The sequence below is a fragment of the Camelus dromedarius genome, chromosome 13 (genome assembly GCF_036321535.1).
Source record: "Camelus dromedarius isolate mCamDro1 chromosome 13, mCamDro1.pat, whole genome shotgun sequence".
In the NCBI taxonomy this organism is placed as follows: Eukaryota; Metazoa; Chordata; class Mammalia; order Artiodactyla; family Camelidae; genus Camelus; species Camelus dromedarius.
Genome location: NC_087448.1, coordinates 67,624,265 through 67,648,848, shown reverse-complemented (window position 1 = coordinate 67,648,848; position 24,584 = coordinate 67,624,265). Strand labels below are relative to the sequence as shown.

At 42.2% G+C, this 24,584-nt stretch overlaps 1 protein-coding gene across 4 annotated transcripts in view; it reads left to right on the top strand.

Moving 5' to 3' along the window:
* CDK8 (cyclin dependent kinase 8) overlaps positions 1-22,770 on the top strand; it is an 85,804-nt gene extending 63,034 nt beyond the window's left edge. Inside the window, exons 5-14 of one of the 4 annotated variants that reach the window (XM_064493256.1) lie at positions 3,045-3,102; positions 5,423-5,554; positions 6,809-6,859; positions 11,825-11,968; positions 14,363-14,432; positions 15,256-15,328; positions 18,142-18,239; positions 18,888-18,966; positions 19,090-19,245; positions 21,503-22,770. In XM_064493256.1, the coding sequence (XP_064349326.1) occupies positions 3,045-3,102; positions 5,423-5,554; positions 6,809-6,859; positions 11,825-11,968; positions 14,363-14,432; positions 15,256-15,328; positions 18,142-18,239; positions 18,888-18,966; positions 19,090-19,245; positions 21,503-21,628 (987 nt within the window). In that variant the 3' untranslated portion in view covers positions 21,629-22,770. Of the gene's footprint in view, positions 1-3,044; positions 3,103-5,422; positions 5,555-6,808; positions 6,860-11,824; positions 11,969-14,362; positions 14,433-15,255; positions 15,329-18,141; positions 18,240-18,887; positions 18,967-19,086; positions 19,246-21,502 lie in introns of all 4 variants that reach the window. The other 3 variants (XM_064493255.1, XM_010981641.3, XM_010981640.3) reach the window with 3 other exon arrangements.
* Positions 22,771-24,584: the final 1,814 nt, after the last annotated feature.

Below are 24,584 nucleotides of genomic sequence, written 5' to 3'. Positions count from 1 at the left end.
AACAAAACAAATATGAGTATTCGTGATCTTTATGGCCTTTCTACCATTTTCTCTTGCGATTTCCATTAGATTACATTCACCAAAAGAATTCAGTATTAGATTTGCCTACTAAATCAGAATAGCATACCCCGTGGCATATGGAATGCCACCATGGAAGTTGCCACGAGGAGGGACCCGCTGTTTTTTAAGTGGTGTTATTAAAACAGCACTAAAACCATTCTCTTCTGTCTCTGACTGCACGCATGCCCAAACAGAACGTAAATTTACTTACTTAAGTGTGAGTAGTGACTTTCAGCCCCCAGACCTGCTTTGTATCATGGAGTAGGCAGTGAGTTGCCTAGCAAAGTAGTTTTTAATTATCAGCCGGAGCTTTGGCCCCAAACCCCAGTACTAGGCCAGACCTTGACAGAGAAACTGTTTCCCACCAGTGCTCAAACCCAAGCTTGGGACTTGGCCAGTCCAGTTATTCTGTAATAAAATGAAGACCAAGAGAGGGAGTTTTCCCCCTTGCCTTGTAGCAGGCTGACCAGTACCACCCATCCCAGGGCCTCTCAGATCTGCCCAGCTGCTGAATGAGTAAGAAAGCAAGAGAGAGACCTTTGCCACTGCATCTGGAAGAAAGGGAGAGAGGTGCCCTGGTGTGCTTGTGCTTTTGCAGGTACGGAGAGGATCTTTTAGGAGCACTTCAGTGCGAGAAAAATCCACCACAGCAAACCAGCTACCCAGCTTGTAACTCAGGAGGAGGGAGTGGAATTTGGGATGTGTTGGAGGAGCGATGGGTGGTCAGAGAGTCTTTAACTCTTAACTGTATGTGATTTTATAGTTTGACTCGTTTATAACCCAGATGTGTTCGTCTATTACTTAAATCGCTAAGAGGGGCGGGGGAAGAATCAGATTTTGCCTGATGACACAGGAAAGTTCTTGGAGCAGAAAGAATGGGCTAAGTGCTGACCTAGTTGTGCTGGAAGGTGGGGCTGGAGAGATCAGTGCGGTCGAGCTTACAGGTGCCTGGCGTCCCGTTATAAAGGCTTGTCTTACCGACGGGGAGGGGCTAGGGAAAGTGGAAATATTTTACTAATAATAAAGTACAGTGAAAGCATTCAAAGAACCTTTGAAGAGGTTTATCCTTATCTCTGTTACTCTGTCCTTTCTTGTCCTAGTCCTTACTCATAGCGCTTTTTTTTATCCTAGTTGTAATCACAATCTACATATCATTTTGTGTTCCACTATCTTCACCTGATCTGGTAATAATTTCCCCTGTTACTGTGGAAGATTTTAAGCAAGGGCATGACATGATCAGCTTTGTCTTTTAGAGAGATAACCTTGGGAATGGTACAGAAGATGGATGGGAAGAGAATCAGAACGGGGTTCAAGAGATGCTTAGGGAGTCCTGCCCTGATGAACCACGACAAGAGGGTTCTAGCACAAACATGAAGTAACCTCCTAAGCCTGAGACACTGTGAGTTGAGAGCAAGCCTTTCCCCTCAGCCAGGTAGACAGGCTGCCTGTTCCTCTTGGAGGGCCCTCCCCTGCCATCAGCATTTCACAGGCGACTTCGAGATCTGGTTTCTGGTTTCTGGTTTCATGTGAAGCAGGCTGAGCTCCGAGTCTCTGCAGAGACTCACCGGTGTTGATTGATTAGCGTGGTGCATGGGAACAGCTTTGTTTGTGCCTGCTGCTCCCTGCGGCTCCTGGGGAACATTGTTCGTGCTTCTCTTCCTTTAGGTGCTCAGCCAGTTATCTCCATGGGCAGGAGTGTGTGGACGGCGATAGGGGTCCTGAAACAAATCATTATCATCGTTGTTATTGTTATGGTAATACACATTCATTTTAAAACTTGCTGCATAAAATTACCTCCAGGATGGTATATTTGGAAGAGGGGCTGCGTTGTTCAGAGACAGGGTAGGTTCTGCTGCTGCCCCGGTCTCATTGGTCATACACTCCCCCTGGTGCCTAGTTTCCTCACCTTAAAAACTGTAGGAATTTTTCACCTCCGAAATGTATATGCTGCCATTTTAGCAGCGTGTTTTTGCTGAGGATTAGATCTTTGGTAGGTGATAGAATGATACACTGTGTTACCTCGTGTCGCTGACAGCACAGGGGCTGCCACTCAGTCGGCCAGGGAAGCCTGTGCGCTGGTGACCACTGTAAACAGCTTTCATTAAAGTCTTTAATTTGATTGTCAGGTTGCCTTGGTCAGTATTTGAAAGGCGCTGTCACCCAGTTTCACTTTTGTTTAGCAGACTGGTAGGATTACAGCCCGGATCAGGGGGCCGCAGGGTGGCAGCTGAGTGAGGCCTGGGACTGGTCTTCCTTCCCTCCTCCTCCTCTGCTGTCTCCCCTTCCCTCTCGTCCTCCTTGAAGAGGGGTGGCCCTCCCAGGATAGTACAGCAGACCCCACTCTAACAGGTTTTACATGGCAGTTACTCTTACACATTTGCAGAGATTTTAAAACTGAAATATTGCTTTCGTAAAATCTCAACTGTCAGCTTCCTTTCTTTTTAAAAGATGAAAACCTCAAAACTGTTCAGGTCATGGGAAAATTCCTATTTGCTGTCTCATTTAGAAGAGACTTTATTAAATAGATCTCTGTAGAACTTAACTTGAAACATGAGTGTATACTGCACCGTTTCCAAAGAAGGATATCAGGTGGCCCGTTCTTTGTAATTAATTTGCTACTTAGTGTTAAATTTCATTTGAAGATTCATTTTCCCTTAAAGTTGCAGGATATTTTATGCAATTGAAAGAGTTAGAAGGAAGTACAACATTATAACTTTCTGCCAGATGTTCCACAGTCGTGAAAGCCGGCTGATCGCAGCGCCAAGAAAAGCCTTAGCCCTGCGTGGAGAACAGCACTGTCACACTTGGGCCTTCCTGAGGTCTGCGACTTGCTTTGCATATATACACGTACAGCTGCTTTGATTGCTTCTGGGTTTGATATTATGTGGTTTTTTTAAAGGTGGATTTATGTTATATTGGCGTATTGTCTATTTAAAAGAAACCACTACTGTCTACTGAAAAAAACCACTATTTTGTTTCCACAGAAACCTGCTAATATTTTAGTTATGGGTGAAGGTCCTGAGCGAGGAAGAGTAAAAATTGGTATGTTACATCTTTGATAAGTCACAGTGTAGCACTCTTTTAAAACCTTTGCCGGCAGCTTTATCGCTTCTGATTTTTGCTGTAATAATATGCATATATTCACGTAGTTCCATGTGATCAATCCACTTGTAAAGAGGATACATTAAAAGTGAAAATTGTCCACACCCTTCGAACGTGTCAGGCACTCCTTGGAGACTGAACTGTTCTAATTACAAAACAAGCTGTGCAGGTATTTTTAGAAATTTTTGCCATCATTAAAAAATAGCATGTACAGGTGAGTGCCTTCTGTCCATGCGGGAAGCCAGCCTCACCTTTAGGGACAAGGGCACACAGCATACTGGTGATTGCACCCTCCGGGCTGCTCGCCTGAGCCAGATCAGAGCAGACCGTGTGCCTCTCAGCCTCTTCCGGGCTAGGATGAGACCAGGAACACCGCCGAGGCTGGGTGGGCGCAGAGCCTTCGGTTCTGACGCGCCTTTGCCTGAAGGGGAAAAAGTGAACGAGCAATCTGTACCTCGGCATGTTTCCTGATAGCTGTTTTCTTATATATCAGTGCAAAATTTTATTCATTTCTGGTCTGATAACCTATAAGGATAGAACTAAATTTATTTATCCTAACTGGTTATTTTTCCATTGTCATTTCCAAGTTGTGTTTGTCACATTTATTTAGTTTGTTCTGTGTGAGGGTAGGAGAAATGTAGTAATTAAATTATAATAATTTAAAAGCAGCAGGAGTATGGGAGTATATAGTAAACTAGACAGGAGTTTCCGATTGCAGGGTTTAGTAAGGATTAGTATTAACAACTGACTTGTAGCCCTTCACCAACAAAGAAAAACCTGGGTGTTCTAACGCATCTTCCCTGTCCTCCCCTAGAAAGTCCCCAAATCTCATTTTTCACTTCTAATTAGACTCTCAGAATACTCTTTTATGGTATGAACTTCGCAAAGTTTTTAGTAGTGTGAAATTTGATGCACCTCGAAGTACTCCTAGTCGTGACTTCCTTTGAGAGCCAGGCCCTGTCCGTACTTGCCCCTAGTGTCATCTACACCTGTTACATCCTGACGTTGCTCTTAAAGGATTTTGTCCAGTCCCACTTGGCATCAAAATCAGATGCAAGCTCAAAGCATGCAAAGTATAAAAGACCCAGCCAAACAGTATTTACAGATGTGTTCTTTACTGTCAGATTTTGGGAAAATTTATATACTATGTTAAAAATAACCTAGTTTTGAATTAAACTTCTGTATAACATGCATGATGTTGGCAGGGTTGGGGGACACTTAACAGCTTAAAGCATTCACAAAGAAGAAATGTTAGCTCTTCTGCAAACCAGTATTCAGTAAATCTGACTTGTGGTTTTAATTCTTTGCCAAATTTCTGTGGGTTTTTTTTTTAACTTCTGTAATTAAGTAGATTAGATTAGGGTCTCCTTCATTAAAAATATATCTTAGGAGAGCAAAACTAAACAAATGATAAATGAATCTTGAAATTTTTGAATAGGTGGTATGAATAGTGATTGTTTACGTAACATAATACTTGGCAAAAACTTTCTGTCGTAACAGCACTCGATGCTAGAAGGCAGAGAGATGGAGAGCCCAGGTTTTGTCTATGAGAGGATGACGGTCAGTAGCCAACAGCCACGCCCGCATGGCTGCCCTCCGTGCTGCACACCGCAGCTCCAGCTCTGAGACAGGGGTTTACGACATCAGTCGTATCACGTAATTCCTTCCAACCTCAATGTCCTCATTTGAAAAAGGAAGTGATTGAATTATATGACCTTGAAAGTCTTTTCCAGCTTAAAAAAATACCATGATTCTTTAAAATGAAGTTAATAAAATTCAACCCAAATAAGTGAGGGGCAGTAGCGGTGCTAACATACTGCATAGCCAACTTCTGATTACATCAGCGAACACGCTTGCTGATGCAGATAATGGAAAGCCTTACTCTAACTGATCTAGTTTCATGGTGCTTGTGACCAATAAAAAGAATGGAAATGCAGCTTCACAACCCCGTCCCAGTGGTGGTAAAACAGATGAAATAAATCTGCCCGGAGAAGTAGGGTCACCATTGACCTCTGGCAGCAGAACCTGTCTCTAACCCAGTGGGACAGCGAGTGACAAAAGTTTGCAAGGAACGAAGGTCTCATACTTGTTTTATATTTAGACTTCTGAAAGGGATGAGATGTTTTGTTGGTCTTCTCTGTCCAGAACTCACACTTTTCATATCTTACTGAGTAACAGTGGTAAAATTAGAGTAATCAACTAAATTTGTAAAAATCTATTTACTTAGCATTATTTTTTTTATTTATTTTTTTTTTTACAGCTGATATGGGCTTTGCCCGATTATTTAACTCACCTTTGAAGCCTTTAGCAGATTTGGATCCAGTAGTTGTAACGTTCTGGTACCGAGCCCCAGAATTACTTCTTGGAGCAAGACATTATACCAAAGCTATTGGTGAGTAGAACTAATTAAAATTCCATATTTTAAAAGTAGCTTTGTTGTTGTAAAATCTACATATTTCTATATATTTTTCAATCAAGTAATATAGAAGATTATAAAAGAGCGAAACTATCCTTAAACTCTGCTACCTAGAGACACCATCGTCAGCATTAGGGGTGTATCGTCCCAGCCATCTCTTTCCAGGAGAGAAATAGATGCTAAAACAGTTTTTTACATATATGGGGTCATGCTATGAATTCTAAATAAAAAGTATTTGAAATTTTATTTTATTTAAAAAGAGAAATAAAACACTGAAATTTCTTAATCATTGAGCTTCAGACAAATGTTTCTTTCACTGAAAAAAATAAGTAGCTTCTAAAAGATCGCCATAAAATTAAAGGAAAAAAGATCATGAAAGCAAGTAGTAATTTAGAACATTTTTATCCGCTTTTTGATTTTTGGTCGTATTGGTTTCCTCTTTCTTAGCAGAATTAGGGAATTAGTGTTGTGCTCCTCCCAGCAGTTTATAAGCCACATGAGTAATATCATTATCATCATTGTTACTACCACGACTTTGTCCCCGTTTATCGCATTTATGTTCTGTTTGCAAACCGTAATTCCCACTGTTTATCCTGAGGTTATGTGTTGTAATGGATTTGATGTTCAACGACCACAGCCCTTTGATCACAGCTTTCCCATTACTGGCATCTTTATTCTGCCTCATTTTATTTGGTAGAATTTTATCATCAAGTAGTTTTTTCTTAAGTGTTTCTTTCGCCTTTCTTTTTTCCTTTTGTGTGTCTTTGTTGCTTACTTAACTTGCTCTGTGTTCTCCAGCATGGCATTAGACCCGCTTTTGTTTTGTTGGATCAATTCCATCCCCGACTCTTCCATACTTTGCTCTGTTCTGCACTGGTTTCCATCCTGGTTTTCCCTTTTGTGATTTCCCTGGGTGGGGTCTATTTCCTTCTGGATTCTTTATTTCATTCCTTACTTTGCTACAGCGTATTCTCAAGCAGCTTTCTTTGGAAGGGCATCTTAGAGGAGATTTTCCAGTTCTCGTATTTCTGAAAAAAGACCTTGATTATGCTTTACAGTTTGGCAGGCTTTAGTTCCAGGTACAACACAGTTCCAGTGGTGATGCTCCCCGCTGTCTCCTAGCGCCATGTCAGTGCAGCCTCATGCCAGTCTTCTCCGTCATTGGTAGGTTACCTGGGACTTTTTTCCTTCCTGAAAACAAATAGGATTTCTCATCCTTATATTTCACAGTGATGTGCTGGCCACTGGACAGGCTCATTCAGTGCGAAGTTTACATCCCAGGTGTGTGGAAGTTCTCTTGTAAAGTCTGGATTTCCTCCTCTCTGTTTGCTGTTTTTCTCTTCCCTAAACTGAGCGTACGTGGATGTTGGATTTCTTAGATTGATCCTTTGTTACCACTGTTCTTCTCATGTTTTTCTACCTTTGTCTTTGTTATTTCTAAGAATCCCTTCTTACTCTATGATTATTAATTTTTCATAACATCTTAACATTGTTTTATGAAAAGAGAAGCTTAGATGTCTGTGAGGACAGTGATGAAGGTGTTAACTGTTGTGATTTGCTGTATTCCTGGAATAATTGTCTCCTTCTTTGTGGTCACTCTTCATTTCTGTGTCTTGGTCCTCCATGTCACGTGGCAAGTGTTCAGCTGTTTGTTGACTCTTGGTGTCTCTTTGCGTTGAAGAGTCAGGTTACAGAGTGCTGCCTGGGAACTTTGTACACAGATCAGAGGGCTCCCGGACTGGCAGGCCTTACTTCAGGGGGGCCCAGCAGGGAACTGCCCTTAACTGGGGAAACTAGATGCCAGTGTGCTCACGTCTTTGCTCTGAGGACATTCAGATTCCTTAAGGGACAGATCCTCCAACTTTTGGCCCAAGCTTTGTGTACCTGGTAGCCCCAGGGCAGTAAATGAACGGGGTGTTGGGGAGAGGGTCAGCAGTTCAAAATGCAGACTTTGTGGTTGGTGTTTCCAAGTATAAAATCTTCCCAGGACACACGTCTTCCCACTCAGCAGTAGCACTGTGGACTGGAGCTTTCTCTGAATTGTTTGCAGAAACGCTTTTACCTGTGTCCCTGCCAGGCCAGGTCTGCACATGTCCAGGTTCTCTTCATTCAGGTCTTAGTGCAGATACTACCTCTGCAGAGAACCTCCTTGATCACAGTCTGAAGTAGCCACCCTGCCTTCCCCATCACACCTGCATCTCACGGTCTGGAGAGCATCATGCAGGATGTAAAATCCCGCCAGACAGGTAGGCGGCGCCTGGCTGCTCACCCCTGGAGGCCGGCGCCTGCGTGCTCTGCAGCGAGAACTGGGTTCTCTGACGAGTGAATGAGTGACTCTTGCCCCTGATGACCTCCTGTTCTTTTTATTGGATCTGTACCTTTATTACTTTGCTGCCATTTCAGTGTGTACTCAAGAAGGGGACAGGACAGGTACTTGGGATCATTCCCCCATATTAATCTTGAATCCAGCATGTCTTTTTTCACAAAATCTCTTCTGTTCACTAATTTTCATACCTGCTTTGAGGTCACATTTTATTGTATAGAAAAATAAAGGGAGATTAAGTTAGTTAGATATGGGACTTTTCAGTATATCTTTGCAACTTTTCTACAAGTCTGAAATTATTCCAAAATACAATATTTATTTTTTGAAATGTCAGAAGGAAAAGTAAATGTTATTGAAGCTAGTCCTATTTTTGAATGTGTATTACTACCTAAGCACACACTTGGTTATCTCTTCTACAAGTGCGTTCTAATATGTACGTGGTTATTTTCCACCTAGAAGATGAATATTTAAAAGCAGCATTACCTTTGGTAAGACAGGTTAACAGACAGTACAAGTAAGGAAATAAGGAAACAGGGACCTAATCTTAGCTGCTTTTGGCAGAAGACTTGAGACTGAATTGATTTAAATTGAGTAAAAAATACACTGTCACATAGGCTTGTGACTCTGGCTCATCTTGTATTATCTTTTTCTTAAGACACCTGTGTTTTCTTGTGAGCATTGAGGTTTGTACAACCTCTCACTCAGCAGTGCACTCTGCAGTCCAGCAGTTTCAATCCTGGCCATTTGTCACACAGCTGGGCTACCAGCCATTAGGTAGATTCCCTTGTTCAAATGACTTTCCTCCTCCTCGTCAACATCGAAATTTATTGGATAACTATTAGATAAACTTTTTAAAACTTAAGAGAAACCAAAGTGAATGCAAAGTTTGTCATCTACCCGTAAAGGATCTCCAGTCCAGGTGAGAAAACAGTATGAATATATGCATAAAATAATTTTGTCATCATTGAACAACGGAAGTAGCAAACGCTAGTGCTCTGACTTGGAGCCTTGGCTCTGCCGCTCGGGGTGGCTGTGTGTTTAAGGAATGTAGTCCTTTATGGCTTTGTTTTCTGAAGATGAGAAGTTCAGCCTAAATCATCTCTTAGATCCCCTTCAGTTTTAAAAGTTCTCTGCCCTTAGATAGAAACCACTGCCCTCTGGGTGGTGACAGACGAAGCTGACTTGGGTGCAGGTGAATTTACATCCAATTGCTAATATGTTCCTAAGCTCATTTTAGTGGCATCTTTTAGAAGGACTGAATCTGCCAGTTTGGTGGATTCTATTAAACTGAAGGTACTAAGAAGCAGCAGAAGGGCGACAGGCACAATCTGAGCCCACCCTGGCTAGCACGTTCCCGCCCTCTGTTACAGCGCTCGTGTGGGGCTGCAAGCAGGATCCGTAACCCAAAGAGAGGATGTCGGCACGGTACTCCCAGGGACACGGTTGAATTCAGTTTTGAGCGTTTGGGGGTTTATCTGATTGACTTTGTGGAGAAGGCTGACAGAAGGCTATCAGTCTTTAATTAATTAATTGTTGCTAGGGCAGTCTTAAAAGTTTTACTGAAGTATGGACTTTCATGCTCAGGTGCTTGTCCTCAGGTAACCGAATGCCCCGATGATGTAGTGTTCTATTAAGTGGGAAATACGCAGTAAGACAGGAAAAATGAGAGTTTACTCCTTCATTAAGATAGAAGCTTGCTATTAGTGTACTTTCTGAGTAAAACATGATTTAATCAATCTTTTTCCCCCGTGTGGGTCCCCATAGCCTGCCCACTGCCTTCCGCTCTGCCCGGTTAGCTCAGCAGCTACCCGTGAGCATCACAGGGCTGAGCAGAAGGTGGGATTGTGTGTCTGTAGTTCGGAAACTCATTCCAGAAGGAGCTGGACAGGTCGGGGAGCAGGAGGGAACTTTCCCATGAACCTGGCACAGTCGGGAGAACAGGCGAGATAGGGAAGAGGGGCTTGTTTACAGAGGTGTAGAAATTTGTCAGAAATAATTGATCAGCTGACTAAAATTCATGATTAATGCTGGGTCAGGATTTTGAAGAAGGGAAAGGTGGTGAAGTTGGTAGAAGGTGAAAGATAATAGAAAAAATAGGAAGAAAGAGGTTATTTAGGGTAAGGTTAAGCAAGTTTCCATAAAGTATTTTTTCCTGCTTCCCTGACTTTCTATTTTAAAAGCAATGTAGCTCTAAGGATAGCTGATCTGTTTACTGACCTCTCATCCTCCTTTACGTGTTTTATTTTCTTCTTTAGAATTTTCACAACCAGAATGGGTTGTCCCAGTGTTTTGGGTGCTATGAGCAGAGTTTCAGAGATGCAGGCTAACCCCAGGCCCTTCTGTGGCCCCGCTTAGTGTGCATGTCTCCCCTTGGATTAAGATTATCAGAGGCCAGCTGCAGATGGGGCACCCATGTGAAAAGAATAACCCCAAGATAATTAACTTTCCCATTTACTTTCTGATGCTGAAAAGAAAATAGCTTAGCTTCCATTTCTTGATGAGACTCTTCCATATTGGCTAGACTTGGTTCTCTAATGGGGGAGAAAACCATTGGGCAAACATGGTGTCATTTTAAAAATCACTTTGCCTGTAGTCAGAGTTGCAATCTTAAATAGGGGATTAACTTGTTACTTTAAAATGTCAGTGTGATCATTTTACATTAAATTAAAAATCTGTATTTCAGTTTTAGACTCAAAGAATTCTCGGTTATTTATAAATTTAAATATATATTCAGTTAAATATATACTCAAGTATAAACAAACATTTTTCTCACTTTCTATTTTGAGTTATCAAAATAGAGTTAGGAATAATCAGCCTTAATAAAATAGTGATTTTGATTTGTCCTTCTGTAGTTATTTTTATTTACCATAGGTATCGGTTAGATCAGTTGAAAACCACTTACTGAGCGTCTGCTGTGTGCACACCATTGTTCTTGGTGTAGAGAAGTTAACACCGTCAGTTCAGGGATTTGTTAAGAGTAGAAATGGTGTACTTGCAGCTTCAGATTCTAAATTGGCATATATATATATCTTTTCTCTACTAATAATTCCATTAGTAAGAATTTAATATGAGTGAAAGTTAGCCTGTATTGTAAAGTGAATGAAAAGGATTTGTTGTGTACCAAGGAATTCATTTGCCTGGCTTTTATAAATAATTCTTAGGAATTTATAACCTCCGTGCCCATTTAAAAGTAGTACTTTGCCCCATATTTTCTTGTCTTTATGTAATACTTAAACTTGCACAGTCTGACACTGCTGTAGCATAAAGACACGCTGAACGAAAAGCTTTTCCAGCAGAAATGCTGTTTCATTAGCGTGTTTGAGACCAGGCGTTGTCTTTCGCTTGCTAACTAGCACTAGCATGGGAGGGTACTTACTAGGTAGGCTCTGCAAATTAATGAGTGCGTAAACTAGAAAAAATATTTTTTACCTCAAGATATGGTGCTGATTGTTTTTGGCAAGTATTTCCAGTTTCAAAGGCTATTTGGGTTTTCTGTTTGTTTATTTTTTCATTTAGTTTTGTTTATTTATGGTTCCTGTGCTCCATATGCAGCTTTGTATGTGTTTCACAGATAAGGTAATGTTTGAGGCACTTAAACTTGCCAAAAATTTTAGGTAATAAATTTGATTTAAACTTAGAATGAAGCCATTGGGCGGGACGGAGGTATAACAGAATGAAAAATTGGAGTGGGTGGGGGGGAATATGTATTTACAAACAATATTCCTTGGTATTTATAATTGCTTAGGAATGAATATGACTTATTAGGGGGAAAAAAAGAATGAAAAAACACTCCCTGCCAAGATAAAAATGCATTTTCTTTTGGAAAGAACCACTTTATTTTCCTCCTTTCTTTTTCTTTTTTCCTTTTTTTTTTCTTTTCCTTTTTTTTTGTTTTTTTGTTTTTTTGTTTTTTTGTTTTAAAGATATTTGGGCTATAGGGTGTATATTTGCAGAACTACTAACGTCAGAACCAATATTTCACTGTCGACAAGAGGACATCAAAACTAGTAACCCTTACCACCATGACCAGCTGGACAGGATATTCAATGTAATGGGATTCCCTGCAGGTACACGTTACGCTTCTGTCTTTGCTTTTTAAATCACTGTTGTTTGAACTTAGGTGTCTTCATTGGAAAGTGTATATTTTAGCTGTTGAAAGCTACTCTTACTCAATTCTTTATATTTATGACTTGCATTAAACAAAGATCCGTAGAAATAGCAAAATTTGTAGATTTCACAATTAGTGTAAAATATTTATAGGTTTCTTGAATTTGAGGAGTGTATTTTTGTTTTATTTTGTTTTTTGTTTTGTTTTGTTTAATATTTGAAGTGATAAAATATTTGCAATACGTGTATTTAAAAGGTGCCTTTAGTTCTTACCATTGGAAACTAAATAAAACTCAGTGGTGTGTATTTTTGTCTGGCGGCACAGGCGATAATGCCGTTACTTAGTATTTGAATACAAATTTGAACACTGTTTCTGTTTAGAGCACTGTACAGAATCACACTGTATTGAATAATAGCGTTTTTTGCTCTATGATCCTTGTCGGGAAGAACAGTCAGGATGTGAGTGAAGGCCTGGCATTCACAGCAGCTGTGCCTGCCCTGGTCTGCAGCAGGGGCCGGTTCCTGGGGTGTCTCATCACAGGCATTCAGCCCCAGCTGTATCCCGGCCCCTCATTATACCACAGGGCCACGGTTCAGCACACTCTGCCCAGAGGCCCCGAGTGGTGAAAATTTGGTTAAAACGCCTCCTAATTTTGGCCAGTCAAGCACTTATTAATAGTTGTTTCTTTTTAGGAATTTTTCTCAGGTCAGTAACTCAGAACTAACAGAGAAATATCTAACAGTTCTAATTCCACCTTCCCTTGTAAGGATGTTAATTATCAGTAAATGTGGCATCATTCCCTTTCTCCAAAATTGACCAACATTTCTGCAAAGACTGCTTTGTCGTGATGGGAATTTCATTTATTCCTCTAATGTTTATCGAGCACCTGCCATGTTTCAGGCACTGAGTTAACTATAAAATACTGTCAGTATAGCAGACATGATTCTTGCCCTCTTGGAGTTGACATTGTTCTGCTCCAAAGTAGACTGTTGGGAGAACAGGAGTAGTTTGAGTGGATGGAGACGCATGGCCTCTTCTTCCCACTTCTGAACGCACTCACCATTTCAGAGGCCCCAGGGGAAGGAGTGGGGGGGGTGGCCTCTGTGGGAGATGGCTCTTGGTGTGTGGTTCCACCGTTGGGGGGCACTTAGCTTGTAAGGAACCTGGGAGGCAGGCAGCAGAGTTTGGACTTGATATGCAGAGTGAGAGCCTTGATTAAGTTCTTGAGAGCCAGTGACGTGGTTTACGTTGTATTTCAGAAAGAATAGTATGGCAGTGGTGTGTAAAAATCAGTTTAAAAGAGGTAACAGTACTGGAGTGGTACTCCGGGGGGAAAGTGATTTGGCTGGAGAAGAAAGGATAAATGTACAGCTTTTTACAGAAAGCGTGTAATTGAGGGACGAATAAAAGATTATCTCAAGATTTCTAGCTTGAGAAATTGACAGAAATCGTGAAATTGGAACGAGGAAGTAGTTAAGGAGAAGTTCCATTTAGGAGTTTAAAGTATGCGTTTGGTTTTCTTTACAACACGTGTTCTCTGTGGAGGGTAGGTAGCAAGTGTTTTATGAATAAATTGAAAGAAAGGCAAAGCCCTGAAGCTCACGTAGAAGCAGAGGCGCTGTGCGCCACCTGGAAGAGTGCGGGGCACTGGCAGCGTCTGAGTCCTCTGAGGTGACCGCGGGCCTCTGACGTCGCCCGGGTTGTCGGGCAACGCTGGTGCCAGCAAGCCCGACTGCATGTTCCCCACCTGACGTACCCAGTAGCTGGGGTTGTCTCTGTCAGTGTTACGGGAACGAGCCACGGCCCCTGCTGACTTACTGCTGCGCTGGTCAGAGCCGACTCTGGCCTGCTTCAGACAGCTGTCACTGCTCACGCTGGTCACCGCCGAGAGCCGCGTCTTCAGTAAGGTGAACGTGAGGAGGGGCCGTGCAAAAAGAGGCACATCTTAAAGCTGCTGAGGGGGGAAATGTTAAATTTATGGTTGAAGAGATTGGTTGCTGAAATTTGGTGGGGAAAAAAGTGGTTTTACAGATAGAACTATTTAATAAAAGCCGTATTTATTTATAATTTGTTCCCCCCTTGTTACAGAAATTGAGATGACTTCTGGTAAAACACATGGGAAGTAGGCATTAGAAAAATAAAGTTAAAAAGAGAGAGCTCTAATTCAATACAAGGTGTGGGGAGTTGCGTTTATAGGCTTAAGGTATTTACTGTAGCTGACCATTTATTTCAAGTCTGCGCTTTCATGGAAGTTAAAAGTACAGGACAGGTAAAGAAAAGTGAAGCGACCTTTATTAAAATTCTTGAGAATAGGAACATAGACAATATAAAATTTTATCAATGTGTTTCACAGATAAAGACTGGGAAGATATAAAAAAGATGCCTGAACATTCAACATTAATGAAAGATTTCAGAAGAAATACGTAAGTTGAAAAAAAAACGGACCCTTTGTTGATTTTTGCTTTTCTAGAATACTCAGTCTAAGATTGAATACTATTCAGTGTAACAGAATATGCAACATAAGCTTATTCTATTAAATAATCTTACTTATTTACTCTAATAAATCTTTTCACATTATGATAGTCTTCATTTCTTAAGATATTTAAATGGTGATATAAAGAAGATGAATATCTAATATTAGCAGCTGACTTGGCTATGAGGGGAAAAGTCAGTTCATTTCTTCCATTGTTTATTACCTTCTGGAAGCTGTGCATCAGAGGAAAGGGTCACAGCTGAGAAGCAAGGGGCTGAAGTGAACGGACGGTGCTGGCGGCCGCCTGCCCTCACCCAGGTCATGCTGTAAATTTAAGCAAGTCTTAATGGAGAACAAGGACTATTTCATTCACTTTCAATGCAAGATCAGGGGATTGGGAGAGGGAGTTTATAGACCTATAGTCCTATGGCAAATTTATTTTAAATTTTTGTCTATTTTAAACTTACTAGTAAGGCTGAGTTAAACTCTGGACCCATATGTTATGGAAGATAATTGTTGCGATTGCATTTGTGGAAACAGAGCTAAACAGTGTATACAATTTTTATTCATGAAATTATCTTGCATTTAATCAGTGGCATCCATTCAACAGTGACTCATGTGAACATTGAATGAAATATGAAATTGATTTAATACCATTTTCAGTATATATTCTGTATCAGTTATGATTAAAATAATTCTGTTTGGAAAAACTTCAGCCAATGTAAAATTAACCTCAAATCTAATAGAGATATTTCATAGTATTTCTCTTCCAGGTATACCAACTGCAGCCTTATCAAGTATATGGAAAAACATAAAGTTAAACCAGATAGTAAAGCATTCCACTTGGTAAGCTTTAGAGGACAGTTCTAATGAAATGCATTTTTTTCCCCCTGTTAAGCCCAACCTGAGGCTTTTTTGCGCCAGTTTATATGGTTGCTCAGCACTCTTACAGTTCTCTAATAGTAAATACAGAAGTCTTGTTGGTGCATACTAGTAAAGATATCAAAACACTTGTTTTTCCAAACCCATAATGCCATAATGTGGTTTGACAGACTTAATGTTTGGTTACATCAGGTTTTCTAAGATAGTCATCAAGTCATTTTTAAAATTCCATTTATTGGCTTTCATCATTTAAAAATTTCAAAGAAGAATTAAGATGAAAACAATCCTACCATTCAGGAGTAATTTTTACAGATTATTTTGTATTTCAACTCTTTGAAAGATTGTTTGTAAAACTTTAACTCCCAGCATACCTCTTACACACCTGTCTGTGAGGGGTCCTTCAGGGAGAGCATGCATTGTTTGCTTTTCCTGGAGGAGTCTGAGAGATGCCGTATGTAAGAAATGTATAGTGGAAAAATGACTTGACCTCGAGTCTAAGTGAATCCATGCACCGTCAAGGTCACTTGGAAGATTATATTCAACTATTGTTGGATTAAATTTGTTTACAGTAAAATTTCCACTTTTACATTGTAATTTAAAATGTTTTTCAGTTTTATGTTTTTGAAAAAAGTAATATAAAGGGGGAATTTGGGGAAGCAGTTTGTATTTTGCTTGGCTTAAAATTCATTTAATCCCTTATTCCCAGTATTTTTAAATGAGTTCATTAAATGGGAATTCTTTTTACTTCGAAAGGATTGAATGTTCCTTTATTATAGTACCAGGCTACTTGGCAGATGTTTCTTCTATTTCTGCTTTTTTCTTCTCCTTCTAACTCTTCTGCTTCTACATCTTCTACAGTAATTTTTTTGTCATGTCATGTATCGTGTATTTCGTATCTAATCAGCATTTTTAAAAGCAGTACTTAATTTATCATATTACTACACAGTGTATTATTATTCAAATCATGGCTTCTTATAGTTAAAATAGTACCCAAATTGGAAGGTAAGTTAGAGCCTTCAAAGTTACAGCCTTATTTATTCTAACAAAATAATGATACTAGTGGTAGACCAGAAGTCACAATGTAGGGGAATTCTCTTACTCCCCGCCAGTTCACGGCTCCTCATTGCAGTCTGGGGAGACCCCCAACCCTGCAGCCGCTGACTCCCAGATGGTCTGCCTTGGCAACTTGCTTGTTTTAACTAAGATGACCTGTCTTGGGTGGTCCCGGCTGACAGCTCTGATATAATCCCATTAAAACCGTTGAGTATTTTATTTTATTATATATATTATTTTATTTTATTTATTTTTTGGAGGAGTGACTAGGTTTATTTATTTATCTGTTTTTAATGGAGGTACTGGGGATGGAACCCAGGACCCCGTGCATGCTAAGCATGCGCTCTACCACTGAGCTCTACTCTCCACCCCCTGCCCCATTGAGTATTTTAAATAGCAAATCCAAGCTTTTCCTTTCAATCTCAAAATTAAATTGTGCTTCCACTGAAACAGCAGATCATTACAATTAATCTCTGAATCCCAGCATTTTGTCTGCACGTCTGAGTATTTCTTGTCCTGGTCTCTGGTTGTGTCGTCTCCCGTTGACTCCCGTGTCTGCTCATCCCTTGGTTTTCAAAGTGTGGTCCTAGTGCAGCAGCACCAGAGTCACTGGTCGCTGTTGGAGGTGCAGGTGCCGGGGCTCCTGCCCAGGTTTTCTAGGCAGGAGCTGTGTAGTTGTTAGGAAGCGCTGCAGGTCCAGGGGCGGGTCGGATGTCCTCGGAAGTCTGAAAAACACTGCGTTAGAGCAGAGATTATGCACTAAGTGTCCACTATTTAGAGAATCTCTTAAATCACATGTTGAAGTCAAATACTCTAGTTCATAGAGCCCTCGGTAAATTATATTTCAACCAAAAAGTACTGAATTTTCACACTAGTGTGAGATTTCTGTGTGGAGCAATCGTGGTAATAACAATGGCTAAGACGTGCATGGCGCTGTCTTCCCGCCCAGCCTCAGTGTAACTGCTTTCCATGCATTAACTCGTTTAATTCTGAAAACAAGCTTATGAGAACAAGTGCTGTTTTTAATCCCCATTTGACAGATGGGGTTACAAGTGGTTAAGTAACTTGTTCAGAGTCACTCAGCTAATAAATGCAAGTCAGGATTTGAAGCCAAGTAGTCCCCTTCCAGAGTCTCCATTGGTAACCACACCTCTGTGCTTTACAAATTCCAGGTCAGTCACCGTATTTCTCAGCCTAGCGCCGCACTGTCAGGAGAACTTCGTCTGGTGGTCTGTGCGGTCCAGCAGGGTAGCCCCCAGCCACATGCGACTTTTGAGCTCTAGAAGTGCACCTGATACGACTAAGAGATTGAGTTTTTAAATTTAATTTGGCTTTAAATCTAAATAGTCACATGTGGCTACTGTATTACTTGTGTTACGATCTTCCCCTTAATAGAAAAATAATAGAAAATATAAGAATTTTAGCCCTGCACTAAATTGGATATAGCAATTTAGATAATGCCGGGAAAGATCACTGGTTTAGAGTAAGATGTTAAGTTTAGTTACTTCTTACAGGAGAACCAAGTGAGATCATGAATCTTTGACTGAAATGTGAGTTACCACGACTACATTAAATTTAACAGGGAGTTTTTGGGTTAATTTGGAGGAATAAGCACCCTCCAAACTGTGGTGTTATTAATCAAAAAACATACGGCTCCCACAGGTGTGCCGGAGGGTCTAGCTGTGTGAAGTAATGCAGGGGTTTCTTGTGATTTGTGGTTTCAGCTTCAGAAGTTGCTCACCATGGACCCAATAAAGCGAATTACCTCAGAACAGGCTATGCAGGATCCCTATTTCCTGGAGGATCCGCTTCCCACATCAGAGTAAGTGGTCAGTTTGTTGCCTCACAGAAGATCGAGGGGCGCGCTTTCTTTTAGTTGTCAGCTCCGGGGAAATCCTCGTGAGCAGCAGAAGCTGAGCTCTGACAACGGAAGTGTCGGCAGGGTCACGGTTGGGGAGGCTCCCGTCCACTCCTCCGTGACCTTGGTCACATCACCCCCGGCAGGCTGGCTGCACACGCTGTCGCCCCCTCGGGCTCCCTGCGCCTGCTCACTGCTCACAGCTCCAGCTTTACATTTCTAACCCCAGTCCCCAGTCCGTTTGTGTTCCCCATACTCTCATTTTAAATGTAGTATGGAGAGTGAAAAAAATGTGTTTGAATAGTGACATTCCAGCTGGAGTCTGCACTTGGCTGTGGTGATAAAGGAGTAGTCGCAGAATCAGAGAAGGATGTTGAGTCCAATTAGATGACGATGATTCTTTCCATACACCTCAAGGCACTCCTGTGTCCTGCCGTGGTGTCACTGGTCAGGGAGGAGACTCAGTGTGTCACAGGTGCGTGAAAGGTGCTTATGTCACAAACAGGGAGACAGAGAGTCCACCTTAAAAGATTAAAAGGGAAACCACTTCAGTGAAGCATTTGGAGTACTGATTGGCATACCAGAAATCGTTTTTCTGTTTCTTGTGATCAGCGTTTTTGCCGGTTGTCAGATCCCGTACCCAAAACGAGAATTTTTAACAGAAGAAGAACCCGATGACAAAGGAGACAAAGTAAGTATTAAAGTACGGTCGGCTGCTTCATGCTTTGTTCAGGGCCACGTCCTGTTTTCTGGTGGACGTCTTCTGTTCTCCTTCTGAGTTGAACTTTGTTTTTGTCTTGAACCCATTGAGAAGAACCAGCAGCAGCAGCAGGGCAATAACCACACGAACGGGACCGGCCACCCAGGCAACCAGGACAGCGGCCACGCGCAGGGACCCCCGCTGAAGAAAGTGAGAGTGGTCCCCCCGACCACTACCTCAGGCGGACTGATCGTGACCTCAGACTATCAGGTATTCCAAGTCCCCTTTGTCTTCACCTGCCGTGTTGGTATTTGCATGTGGGTTTGTGGGCACTGGAAAATGCGACATCATTAAGAAAACACTGACCTTGCTGTGCCCAGGACCCACGGTGACATGAAGAGCTACTGGCACGAGGGTACTGACGGTGCGGGAGGGGCTCTGCCGAGCGCGGTGACACGTTTGATCATTAGCTCTGTGACCTGGGACGGGTAACGTGCACGTCCCGGCTTTAGTTTCTCGTCTGTGACGTGAGACGCGAGGCCTAACCCACAGCCACCATAGGGGCGGAGTGGACCTTATGGACCTTAGCCCCAGCTTACAGCAGGTGCTCAGGAAGCAGTGTCTCAGGTTTGAAACAGCAGCGGACCGCTGTGATGGCTTCCAAACCCCAGCCCGGCCACCGACTCCCGGGCAGCCTGGGGCCAGTGGTTCAGATGTGCTCAGTCTCGTCACTTGCAGATTTCGGATCATGGTAAGCGCGAGGCTGAGGTCAGGAGCAGACGAGAGGATGTAGGCAGAGGATGGTGGCCAGCTGGCTGACAGGCCCTTGGCAGGCTGCTCATTCCTGTTACGATGCCATCGTTAAAATTCTCAGCAGCGATCCCAACGCAGGGGGCACTTCTCAGGTGCTGAGCGCTGGTGACGACCGTGATTGTAGTAGGAGCTTGCCAGGTGCTTCCTGTGCACAGCTGAGTATGACAAAGGCGGGGCTTCCTCCAGACATTATGTTAACTGTGAGGTGAGTGTCACCATTGTCATTTCAGAAATCAGGCTCGTGGAGGTGAGACACCTTCCCTGTGTTCACCCAGCGAGTGGGCCATGGGCCCAGGATACAGACTCTGATCCACCACAGAGGCTGCTCTGTTGCCACTTGTGGGTCCCCTCACGGGACGTTGTCAGTTCCTTTGCAGGCAGACCCAGTTTGAAAATTGTATGCCACCTCCCCGCTTACTTAATCCTATTCCCAATTAATCTGGCTTTCAGTGTGGGAAGTACACTGCAGACTTGACCATTTAGAGTTACTGACCTACTAAAAGAGAAACAGAGATCCTATTAAACTGATAAGGCTCTCAGCCTGCTGCCACACTCAGGAATTAGGTCTTAACCCTGTTGTGGTTAACAGAGGCCCAGCCCACCAGACGCTGGACATCATTGTCTGAGCAGTAACTGTCTCCCAGTGAGCTGAACAAGCAGGGGATGCCAGGTCAGGCACCGTGGGGCTTGGCGTTTGCTCCAGGACCTTCCCTTTCCGTCCGAAGGGGAGGGAGGAGCACACCCCTCCAGCACACGCGTGTGTCTGCCCGCCCGGGCGACGCGTCCTGAGAGTGCTGCGGGGCGGGGCTCTGACCTTGGCCGCCGGATCCGAGGAGATGGCGCTGTGCCCTTTGTGGAAGTTGTTGTTGTGCTTGGTTTATGTTAGTGAGTTCAAAAATCGTCTTTCTGACTAGAATTTCATGTGTCCACTCTTTTTAAGATGTTACTTTTGCTAGAGTTGGCTGAGTTTTGAAGTATATGGTTTATTAAATATGTTTTGAAAGAGGAAAGTAATAAATTATGGTTAATCTCTTGTAGTGTTTGTCTTGGGAACCAGCAGTGGTGCAGGAATGAGGATAAGGCTGTAACAGACCGAAACTGGAGGACCTAAACTCCGCCCACTGTGCCGTTCTTAGAACTGAGAATGTCCCTCTTGCTGCATTTCAGTAATTGTAACTTTACCTTCACACATCACTTGCAGCAGAAAATAAGATTCATTAGTGTAAACAGCATAAAGGTATCTAATGCCGAAGAAGGTGATTCTCTGGTACCCTTTCTTGTCTTACTCATCTTTATTCTTAGTCACGTGTATGTTGGGGAGTTTTCTGTTGAAGAAACACGTGTGTAAATTAGCTTTTACATCATTAAGTTCCACTGTAAGCTTCCCAAACAAATGAGTTATTATTTATCGAGTAGATGCAAAGCAGCATAAAAGGGGTTCCTGCTACAGAAAAGAAATGAACTGCTCAGCACAGTAGACTCAGCTCGGTAGTGCTCACTAGCAGTACTTCTGACCTTCACAAAGAGAAGGCGGTGTTCAAAGATTTGGGGATTTTGTCACTTTAATTCTAAAGCCAGTACACAGCCCAAGACTTGTAGGTTCTCACTGCCTTAAGATAAGTGACATTTCAAACACACGTAAGCCTTGCTGGCTTGGGACACAGCCAGCACGCAGAAACACCCGAGTCACGTTCCCCCCCCCCTCCTCTTGCAGCGTTCCAATCCACATGCTGCCTACGCCAACCCTGGACCAAGCACATCGCAGCCGCAGAGCAGCATGGGATACTCAGCTACCTCCCAGCAGCCTCCACAGTACTCTCATCAGGCCCACCGGTACTGAGCTGCGCTGGACACTGTCCCTGCACTGCCGCTGGGCTGCGGGCCGGCCGCGGGCTGCGCGGGCGCCTGGCGCGGGCCCCGCAGGCGTGCTGTGCAGCCGGAGTCGGCGTCCAGGAGCCGAGTGCCACCACTTCTCGCAGACGGGGTGGTGGCTTCCAAGTTGTACCTGTCTGGAGTTAGCCTTGAGGAGAAAGTGCTAGCACAGTTTGTGTTGTGGGTTTGCTACTTCCATGGTTTACTTGACATGGTTCAGACTGACCAGTGCGTTTTTTTCAGTGACAGTCTGTAGCAGTTGAAGCTGTGAAATGCGCTAGGGGCAAGCATTCGTCGTCATGTGTGGTGAATTCTTTCAGTGTAACAGCATTACCTGACCAATAGTACACACGCATACACAAACGTTTAACTGGTACTTGAAACATGCAGTATATGTAACTCAAACAAAATAACCAAGACTCAGAATGAGATGATTTCGATACACCTTTCATTTTAGTGTCTTATCGGTGGGTTGATTCATTTTCTACATTAATCAGTATTTTTTGACCAAGATTGCTTGGATTTTTTGAAAGTACTAAAAGCCACATAGGTTTTCCAGGAAGGTTTCAAAACTCCCAAAGATTAATTTCCAACTTATAAGTTGTTTTTATTTTCAATCTATGACTTGACTGGTATTAAAGCTGCTATTTGATAGTAATTAAATATGTTGTCATTGATATAAACCTGTTTGGTTCAGCAAACAAACTAAAATGATTGTCATAGACAGTGTTTTATTTTTCCTGTTGGTGTTGCTGGCTTGTGAGCATGCTTTAAGATGAAAAAAGCATGAACGATAACTTCCTTAAAAAGGTGCGGCATCCAGTTCAGATATTTTGTCCTGATTTTGAAGCTGGTTGGTGTAGTGCTACTAAAATTTTGTTCATTTTCTTTTTTAAAACTTGTCCGCACGTTGTTTAGGGTGCCCTTACTTCAGCGAAGGAGAAGGAGTAGGAGAGCCTTAGAATTTTTGAGGAAAAAAAACCCCTATAACATACAATGTACTGTATCAAACTATTTTACATGAATGACACAAGTATTCTGAATTTAAAAAAATCGAACATTGTTAAAAACAAGGTGTTATGTAATAAATTTATTTTTCATAAATCTAAATATGGAGTCAGCTGTATTTTTATGGACACAAAGGTGTTTTATTTTATTTTAAAATGTACCTTAACAAGTGGCCTCTGAATAAATCTCTTCAGTTGTTTTTGTTAATACTACCTGCATCTTCTGCCTCCGTGATGAAGTAATGACTTACGATTCCACACGAACTGTCTTCTCTGCAGTGCTCAGTACAGCAGTGTGAGTATAGCATACGCTAGTGTGCCGGGCATCCTGGCATTTTTATCCACGTGTGGCTTTTTGTTTGTGTATTTGTTTGATGTCTGTCTCCACCGCGAAGGCGGGGACTCTGCAGTCCTGCTGAGAGCGAGCTAGCGTGGTGCCCGCACACAGCATCACCGCAAGTATTCCGTCCGGCAGCTCCCTCTCTGCCTCGCTGCCTCCCCTCCCGGTCGACGGCTCTCCTCCAGCTGCCCTTGCCTCCCTCCTCTTCCTCAAAAATGTCAAGCACATTCCTGTCTCGGGGCATTTTCCCTGCTGTACCTTCTGTGCAGGCACCGGCCCCAGCATTTGCCAGGCTCGCTCTCAGCTCACTGAGTTCTGCTTTCTTTTCCGTCGGTCACAGTTTATCTTCTTTCCCTGCTTGATTTCTCTTCAGAGCAGCGGTCATTGCCTAGCATTTTTGTACATGTGGATTTTTGTTTGTGGATTTGTCCGTCTGTCCTTCCCCCTGAGGGCAGGGACTCCCCACATTCTTCCTTAACTAGGTGGTGCTTGGCGTTTAGTTTGCATTCAATAACTATTTTTATATCTGAACTTAAAACTGAACCAAAATACTCACCATCGTCTGTATTTCCTAGTTGTGCTGTGTGCTACAGTCACTTCTGAAATTGCTCTGCCTACCTTGTTAGATTTTAAGATTCTCCTGATATATTTCCCTCAGTTTGCACCGAATTAAAGAAACAAGCCAAAAAAGGTATTCAAGCTGGAAAGGAAGAAATAAAACCATTGGTATTAACAGATAATATATTTGTCCATATAGAAAATTCCAAACAATCTACAAAAAAGGTGTTAGAACCAGTAAGTGAATTTTACCAAGGTTGTAGGGTACAAGGTATACAAAAATCATTGTATTTTTTCTACACTAGCACTGAGTAATTAGCAATTGAAAAATTTTCTAAGTACCATTTATGTTAGCACCAAAATAACATGAAATACTTAGGCACAGATCTTATAAGATGTGTGTGCAAGATACGTTTACTGAAAACCACAAAACACTGATGAAAGGAATCAAAGAATAATAAATAAATGGAGAATATACTGTTTTCATGGATTGAAACATGCAATATTGTTTAAATGTCAGTTCTTCTCACACTGATCTATAGATACAACACAATTCCATTTAAAATCCTAGAAGGGTATTTGGTAAAAATCAATGAAATTTTGTAAAATTTATATGGAGAAGCAAAGGAGTGGAATAAAGGAGTGGCTAGAGGATGTGCTGGTGTTCAGACTTAGACCTGTCTAGACCTCCAGTAATCGAGGCATGGTGGTACTGGAAAAATAGTAGATGGATCAATGGAACAGTATGAAAGTCCAGAAAGGTACCAACACATGTCAGGTCAGTTAGTTGTCCATGAAACAAACAGAACCTCTAGTCAAGGAGTCAGGATACACACACGCTGGAAACACAACATTGGGTCAAGCACTAAAAGGAAGGTTGGGAACCACAGCTGTCCTCTTTTCTATTCATTGCTTGTTTTTTCATTTCTGTTTTGGGGGGAAGTAATTAGGTTTATTTATTTACTTGCTTATTTTAATGCAGGTACTGGAGATTGAATCTACCACCAGCTATACCCTTC